Source organism: Pagrus major, chromosome 7, assembly GCF_040436345.1.
Source record: "Pagrus major chromosome 7, Pma_NU_1.0".
In the NCBI taxonomy this organism is placed as follows: Eukaryota; Metazoa; Chordata; class Actinopteri; order Spariformes; family Sparidae; genus Pagrus; species Pagrus major.
The window spans coordinates 17300480-17309593 of record NC_133221.1 but is presented as its reverse complement, the minus strand read 5'-3'; the positions used below and the strand labels follow the sequence as shown (position 1 = coordinate 17309593).

Here is a 9114-nt window from a genome sequence, read left to right as displayed (position 1 = left end):
GAGGCAGCGGTAGTGTCATTTCATACTTATGAACGCTCTTGGTTGGATTAGTGCTTGCTGTTTCTGTACAAATTTCATCAATTAGTAATATTAAATATTACTATGATTTTGTAAATGTTATTCCCCTGTAATCCACAGTTGGGTTTTTGTATTTATTTCATTCAATTTCTTTGTATTCTGTTTATTTTGCTAAATCATGTGTGGGTCAACAAACATAACTGTAAGTACATGCTGTGCATATTACCTGAAATCCCTTTTTTTTAAAGGTAAATCAAACATTTTGTCATTTAATCACTGACCTTCCTGGTGGAGTTTGCAGCATTACTCTTTGAATATGTGCCTGTGTACGTGTGTGTCTGTGTGTCTGTGTGTGTGTGTGTGTGTGTGTGTGTGTGTGTGTGTGTGTGTGTGTGTGTGTGTGTGTGTGTGTGTGTGTGTGTGTGTGTTCATGTTAGTAGGTCTGCTGGTAGAATCTGGCTTAGTAAACATTTGGCCAGAGCCTTGTGTACCATGTTCTAATTGAAGTGGACTACTTCTTGCCAATTAGTGAAACACTCCTTTAGCTTTAAAGGGAAAACCCAAAGGGTACAGTGTCTAGAGGCCTCTTTGAAATATGCACTGGAAAAAATTAATAACTTGGCTATCCAACATCAAGCAAGGAAATAATTAGGTTTTTTGTCCTGGTTTTGAACTCACACTAGGTATAGTTTTATCAGGTCAAGGTAGCAGGAGGAGTCGTGGGAGGAAGATCTGTGAGGGTCGGACAGCAGAGGGCAGCGTGTTGGGGAGGCAAGACATCACTTTGAATTAATGTAATGGCATTTACAGCACCTGGTAAAACAAACCTGAAACATCTTAAAACAGATTTTGTCAGACTTCTTATATAAGGTTCAAACTCTTTTTTCTCTGTAGAAAGTGGCATCAAAAAGTTTCATCTAATATAATAGCAAGTATGTTTTAGGAAAACAAACATCAGCTGATGCCAGTAAAGAGTGTTACATATTGAATGAACCAGAATTCAGCAAGACTGATGACCTGTGGTCTTACTTTTCCAATTTTACTCCTTCCTTTGCCTCTCATTTGAATCCTTTCTTCATTTTTAATCATATCTCAGTGCAGACACACAGCTCTTCAGTTCCTCACCAAACACAAAGACTGCTCTTCTCCTCTCATCAAAATCTGACAGAGTGGCGTGCTTCACATTCCATACTGTGTTTCTCCCTCAAATGTATTCATATTCATACTTAATAACCATGGCAACCCGGGGTAAGTATTGATGCAGACACCTCTGACCCAATTTGCTCTGACATTTTGTTAAATTTAGTTTTGATTCAAGTTCATGACTCAAGTTCTGTTTTTGGAGATGCATTTATTGTCAAAACAGCCACTGGATGGCACAGCTGCTGACACACACAACAGTCATTCACAAAACATTATGTGCAGTCTCTCTGGAGCTAAAAGACAAAACATTTTAAAGGCAGGTGGGCATTTACTGCACACAGTTGCATATTCAAACACATATTTCAAAAGATATAAATATACAAAGTATTTTCAGTGCACTTTATATTTACCTGTATTGCAGACAACAAACAAAAACTAAATAAATATTACTATGGTAATATTCCAGCATATATGACAACTATTAAACAAAATAATATCTGTCACATACAGTTTTATAGTCATAAGTAATGAAAAAACATATTTTTTACACTATATATATATATATGATGACATTGTCTGTTGTGGGGAGACAATCTTGTGAGAAAACTGATAACACTGTAATGTATTAACTATTATAATTCATGTCATGGTGCTACAACAGGCTACTGCTTCACGGAGTCTGGACCAACTGCTGGAGCGCTGCTGAACACCTGACACTCGGGTCTAATGTCCTAATGCCCCGCTGACATTTCAGTGCCACACACATGGCTGATGGGAGCTTGACTCATCGCTGTCTTCCTGCATCATACCCAAACAGTCGTGGTGTTCTCCGGAGGTTTCTCCTACGGCAGACGATGGCAGGATCATCATTTGTTTACGATAATCTCTAGAAATCACAACTTTTGTATATTTCTGAACATCTCTAGCTTACCTTCTGCTGTTGAATGTACGTCACGGCATCGTGCACAGTGACGAAAATATGTTGAGGGTTCATGTAGTTCATCAGACCGCTTGATGTGAGGATCTTCAGGACGCTCTCTGCAGGGATAGAAATCAATGATCAGAATTCCCTGCATGCAAGTGAATTTTGACAGACAAATCACAGATTTTTCTGTGAGAAAATATATAGCAGATGAGACATTAGGAGAAGAATCATTCGTATACACAAGCCTTACCATTGCAGTTTGCCAAATGCACGTGAACTCCAGCTTTCTGGCATTCAGTACACATCTGCAAAAAAACAAACAAACAAAGCAATGCAGGATGAAACTAACAGAACCATATACGATGATGATTTAAGCATAATGTCTTGCTTTAGCAGACTGACCTGTGTAAAGAGTCTCGCTCCAGCAACGTCAACAAATATCACGCTGCTGCAGTCGATTAACACGGCCTGAACTTCACTCTCAGATGTTTCTAGAGAAGAGAAGTAAGGAAGTTAAGGGAAAGATTTCCTTAAAATTATCTGCAGCACAAACATGTAAACAGACACAGAGTGTTTAAGATTTATGTGTGAGGATTGCAAGGGAACCCCTGATGTAAATCTCACTATAGGACAATGGTATTGGTTAATTATCCCTGGGAATGAGAATTTAATCTTTTTACTTTACATTCTGAACTCCAATGCCATTATTTCAATTCTAAATAAAAAAATGTAGTATTTTAGAATGAAATTGGGCATGTAAACTTGAGTTTGCTGCATTTACTCCTGTCTTGTTGCTATATCTTTATTATATTCTATTTAGTTACCTACTTATCTTGAGGTTCTATATGTGTTTTTGTGTGTTTAACACTTAAAAACAATAAATACGGTCTCAAAAAATATGTAAGCACAGATGTGTAGATGTCCTTATTATGTTTTGGAAGCATATGCATATTTATTATCATCCACACTGAACCACCAAAGCATTTCATTACTTACCAGATTTAAAGAACTCATTTTCGGAAGAAAACGATGTGTTTGCAATGCCTCTCTCCTAAAGAACGACAGAGGCAGAAGAAAGTTAGATTGGATTTTGCAGAGTGAACTGTATACTCTAACTCAGGGATAGTATTAGACGTACCACAGTGTTGACGGTGGCCTCTCTCTCCCGTTTCTCCAGGGCTTTCCTGGCCTTCTCCCGGCTGCGGATCTTCTCTGGCGTCAGGCCCAACAGCCTGCTCATCTCTTCCCTGAAGAAGTTGCGGTTGCCATAATAAATAGGCCCATTGTAAGTCAGGATCTTCACTCCAGGCACCTCATAGCACTGAAAGGAAAACAGGATTGTCTCAGCTTCATTTCAGGATTGCATGCATCGTCTCTGAGATTCAGAAACTTTTTATGTTCCTCAAGTTTAAGGTCAAAACCCAGTGTGCAATGCAATGCAAATATTAAGCAGTAAGGGCGTCCTCTCACCTTGCTGTGGTTCTCCAGAGGTCTGTAAATTTCTGTGTTGCTGGCCCGACCGAGCACTGAACAACCAGCCCTGTTGAACAATGGGACACCAGTTTTAATTAAACACATTATATAGCCTGAAGTGATTCTCTCTTTCTCTAGTACAGATATAAAACTCTCAATGTTCTTTCATCTTGCTTCAGATATTGTAAGTATGATTCTCTCAGTTCATGTTTAAACTCTCACATTGTCATGGTATTTCTCACAATAGAGAATTTGACATGAATACATACTAATATTTGTGCGGTGGAATCAAAAATGTACCTTTGCGTGCGACAGATGACGGTCATCATAGAGAACACCACCCCGATGGCGAGGCCAAGGTCCACGTTAAGAACCACTACAGACAGCCAGGTTACCACCCAAACCATCTACAGAAAAACACAGCACAGTAACACACTGTCATGACAGGATAACACATCTGATACCTTCACTTCAATCCTGCCATACCAATAAATGGCCTTACAAAGTCAATCCTGCTGATTCTCCACAGCTCCGGTAAGTCCTGGAACTGCAAGAACATCTGCCTGAGGCTGGTAACATTGATGCATGCCAGTACTGCCTGGGTAGAGAGATAAAGGATGAGATGAGTGCACTTTTCCTCTCTCTTACTCTCTGCCGGGTTTTATAGAGATACACACATATACTGTTAACGCACCTTTGGTAGGAAGTAGAACAGCGGTCCAATCAGCAGCAGGACGATCAAGACAACGAGACTAGTGAACAGGCCGGAGAGCTGCAGGAACAAAAAACAACACTCGTGGATTAGAGATTATGTATGCAAACACATACATAATTTAAAAAATGAGTTATAGATGGGCTGCACAATATGGTAAAAAAAATTATTCTGACAGATGTTACGATTGCAATATGAGACACTGATTAGTCGGAATGATCATTTTTGATTCACAATCTACATTTTGACTAAAACGTAAAAGTAAAATCTTGATGTTGTGACTTGTGTGTGTGATTTGTTGGGATCTGTACCAAATAAATTTAAATTCTAAATTTAAAGAAGAAGGTTTGAAGGCCATCTCTGCAGCACAAGAGTAATTATATTGCTGTTTTGTCAGACAATTCACCTCTATCAAAAAATGAGCTTCTGCAATTTGGCTATATTGCGATTTTACTAACATTTTGATTAATTATTCAGCACTAATGGAAAATCAGCATTTTGTATTTCTATGTCAATCATACTTGAATATATAGGCCTGTTTTGATAGTTGTTGGAGTTTGCCCTTATATTAAAGGACCTTTCATCAATTTGGGAGCGACCCTTCTGCTTACATTTAAACAAATACAACGAGCATAGTAGTGGTTTGTGAGTATGATGCCACAGAGGATGCACAGAAGTTACTGTATATCATGGACACTACCTGCGTGTGTCCTCCAGCACTCTCCAGTATGTTAGTGGTGGCTAGAGTGGCTGAGCTGGGGAAGCAGGTGAAGAAAGAGGACACTGTGTTGGAGACACCATGAGCCAGCAGCTCCTGAAATCAAACACAGGTTCGAGACAGATGGTTCATCAGATTCACAATCGGGTTTGTTGCCAAGAAGGTTTTAATTGCTGCAAATTACATAAAATGAAAATTTAAAAAAAATGTAAGTCAAGAAGCATTCATGAAAATAAAAGAACAGATCGGTGAGAATCTAACTTTTCAAGAAGCAGCTGTGCAGTCAGTCAGTCAACAGTCTCACACTTTACCTGGTTGGGATGTATGGAATATCCATGTTTATCAGCATAGATCATCGCCAGAGAGACTGACACAGCGTAACCAACAAATGTGATGGCCACTGTGTCTCCAGCGATTTCAGGGAACGTGTGCAAGGCAGGCATCTTTGGCCTTGGGAATCTGGGGATAGGAGAATTAAAAATCAAACTACGGGAAGCTCCACAACTCATCAGTGTTTTGAGGGTTTTTATTCATATCTAAAACAATTACCCAGCTGGGATGTGGCCAACTATCTCAATGTTGTAAGTAGAATCCAGCGAGGAGGCATACGCCACCCCTGTAGCAATGATCACCTGAAGAATGAAGTATAAAACCATGAATTATAACCCGTTCATTATATTGTAAATGTATCAAATATAACATTCATGAATCCAGGTGACCGACCGTGAGGATCTCCACAGGGATAGGTGTCCGCAGGCGCTGCCGGTAACGCATGTTGATTTCTTTCACTGGCACCAGGACGACCAAACACACCATGGAGATCAGCAGCTCGGCCATGTTGGTGTGAGGCAGATTCTCCATCACTGACGCTAGAGTCTGAACGCACAAGTCAGTCACCAGATGCTCAAGTAATAGCATGTCGTATTAGGCCATCAAGATATCATTATGAAACGCTGCTTACCTTGAAGAGGGAGAAGGTCCCAGTTTGGCGAGGAAGCCGCAGCCCCAGCATGCTTTGCAGCTGTGAGACGGTAACATGGAAGGCAGCAGCACTGGTGAAAGCCTTCACAATTGGCTCTGACAGATAGGTGGAGAGGAAGCCCAGCTGAAGACCGAACATGCAGAGCTGGTGGATAAGAGATTAACATAAAATGATGAGCTGTGTTTGTGAATTGAGTCTGTGGGTCTTGCGTGCATTATCACAACACCACTGGCATCAAATTCAAAATGAGCATACATTTCCAAAATCAATAGTTAATGAGGTAAAACTCTAAATATATCGTCCTTGCATTGTTTTCAATTGAGTGTATGTCAAAAAGAATTGAAAAAAGGATTATGTTTCATGTTTTACACAGTGTCCCAACTTTTTCTGTCTTACCATAATAATTCCTGAGAGGAGTGCTACAGCTGAGGCCACTCCAATCCTCTGGGCCTCAAACTCAGCTGCATCAGATGAACTGGAGTTCATCTCCAGAGGAGTGGGAACCAGCTGCTCCACCACAGAGCCTGTCATCAGACTCACCACAGCAAAGGTACCTGAGAGCAGAAGCATCATCTGAGTACAAAACATGATAACTGACACTTGGCATTGAGCTAAAGATGTCTGCATGAGATGATGTCCTTATGACAATAGATGTTATGTGGACTTACCTGTGGACACGTGTCGACCTGTGCCAAAAAACATATAGAGGACCACAGGGAAGAAGGACGTGTAAAGGCCAAATATTGGTGCCACGGATGTGAGTAAAGCAAAGGCCATGCCTGTTTAGGGAAGGACATTGAAAAAGAAAAAAGGTTTTATTACCAACATGTTATTCCTGATCTAGGTTCATAATGTAAAATGTGTCCTTTTGTAGAGTCATAAGGCTGAGGCATGCAAAGTTAACAGTGATAACTGAAATGACAGTGTAAAATGTGACAGTTTAGACTCACAGCTGCTGCCATTTTTTTTTGTTTTCTGATCAAATAAAAAAAACGTATCCTAACCTTGCAATACTAGCTCAAATTCTTGGCATAATTATCAACATGAATTATTATAATATTATCAATAATTGTCAGTGATGGAATGTAACTAAGTACATTTACTCAAGTGCTGTACTTAAGCATACTTTTAAGGTATTTGTATTTGTATTTGTAGGTATTTCCATGTTCTGCTTCTTTATACTTCCACTCCACTTCATTGTGGTGGCAAATGTACTTTTTACTCACCAGTTTTAATCAAAGTTACAATTTACTCTGCAGATTAAATGCTGCATCAGAGCCAAAGTAAGGCATTGTTTTATACATTTATTTATTTAATTGGCAAGATGATTAAAAATAAGAAACATTGATTAAGATCATGAGAAAAAACTGGTTCCTGTAAGATAATTGGTCAACTCATTGTGTACAGTATAAATGTGCATGTGTAATTAAATGTACAATTTATTTTTTAAAATAAAAAAATACTTTTGATACTTAAGTATGTTTAATATCAGTTACTTTAAGACTTTTACTCGAGTACTATTTGTATGTCTGACTTTCACTTTTACCAAAGTAATATTTTAACACATATCCTTCACTTTTACTCAAGTAACACTTTTTTCAACGTTAGATAAAACGAGCTTTTGTGTGATTGACAGCCTGAGATCAGTTATACTTTGATCCAGATGGTTTGTTTACTCACCCTGCGGGATGTGAAGAATACCAACTGTCAGTCCCGCGATAGTATCTCCTAAAATCCATTTCTTTGGTCTGTATCTGGGCAGCCAGCTGAAGATGGGCACCCTCTGCCTCAACAGGTGAAGGCAAGCTCGCCTCGAACACCTGCACCTCCCGGCGAGCTTCTCCCGGAGCGGTGAACTCCCACTCCTGTCTTGATCGGAGCCGTAGGCCTGCTTGAAGCGGTCCTCGGTGTAAATGTTCCTGTACACGGCCACAGAAGCGCTCATGATGTCTCTGATGAGAGCTCACCGTGCACCCGCTGCTCTCGAGTCAGTAAAGGTGTTGTCTGTTGCAATACATTTATAGCAGACTCTGCCCTGACCTCTTGAGCCATTGCATTTTCCTGTCAGATGCCCCTCAGCCAATGACATGGCTCAACCTTTTTTGTTGCAGTGTTGAACAACTTTTTTCACATCTTTGTCCTGCCTCAGTCAACGTAAAGGTGTGCTGCTTCATTGTTTGGCCCCCAGAAATCCTCAGGGTCCTACTGCTAAAAGGGTTTTTCAGTCACACACAACCCCTCCCTCCAAACACACACACACACACACACACACACACACACACCACCCTTTGCACTGCACAGTCCTGTGCTCCCTCATGTCCTCCAGAGAGCCACGCAGGAGGTACAAGCTCAGAGGAGGCGCAATTAAGTCATACAATGTATACCACTGTGAAACGCCCACACAGATCAAAGTCGCATTGTTGGCGGAGCTGAGGTGTAACCTCAAACCATGTCTGTTAGCGAGGAGTTCATTTCCGAGAAGGATGGATGTCTGTAATGGGTGGGTGTTTAAACTGTGTAGCCATAAGGAAAAGAGTCTGGCACCCATGAGACCCCTGTGAAACTCAATCACACATGGCAGCCTGGTTCATGGATCAAACCACACCTTGACTCTGATCAGATGAGGGAGATGTTGTTCTCTGTCGGACAGGAGTGAATACAAGGGAGCTTTGGATAAATACAAGATAAGACAGGATATGTGTGTCTACTGGCTGTAACATGTTATTTGCCTAATGTAGCTTGGAAACTTAAATGTGATTAAGAAACTGTCTTTGAGTGTGGGTGACTAAGAGGCAGAAGGAAATGACGATCTCAAGAGAGGTTCAGCCTGACTCTGGTGAATATAAAACAAAGGAAACGGAGAATTTATCCTTAGTACTGGGTGCTGTGAATAAACCTCTCCCATCTCATAAATGACGTCTCCCATCCCATAAGGCTACGTGAGGAAGTGCAGGCAATGCCAGTTTTCTATTGTTGCACAGGACAACACCCTGGGACTTTTGCTTGAATGGGCTAAGACCTTGGCAAGAAAGTTTAAAAATGCACAGTACTGCACGTTCAAATCTGCAGCGAAGATCAAGCCTCTATCGTTGCATTTGTGAAGATGTTTTACCTTGTTGCTTTACGAGGTGAAAATGTCATCG

General features: G+C 40.5%; 1 protein-coding gene across 1 annotated transcript; it reads right to left on the bottom strand.

Moving 5' to 3' along the window:
• Window positions 1-1349: 1349 nt before the first annotated feature.
• slc26a10 (solute carrier family 26 member 10) lies at window positions 1350-7949 on the bottom strand. The gene is made up of 18 exons (XM_073470066.1): window positions 7652-7949; window positions 6640-6750; window positions 6368-6525; window positions 5951-6115; window positions 5713-5865; window positions 5539-5621; window positions 5301-5448; window positions 4972-5085; window positions 4254-4331; window positions 4062-4157; window positions 3860-3966; window positions 3557-3626; window positions 3225-3407; window positions 3083-3137; window positions 2489-2577; window positions 2337-2391; window positions 2093-2199; window positions 1350-2003 (listed from the first exon to the last, which is right to left on the bottom strand). Exons 1-18 carry the CDS (start codon window positions 7914-7916, stop codon window positions 1965-1967), a joined length of 2076 nt encoding a protein of 691 aa, XP_073326167.1. The 5' UTR covers window positions 7917-7949; the 3' UTR covers window positions 1350-1964.
• Between the last annotated feature and the right edge of the window lie 1165 nt (window positions 7950-9114).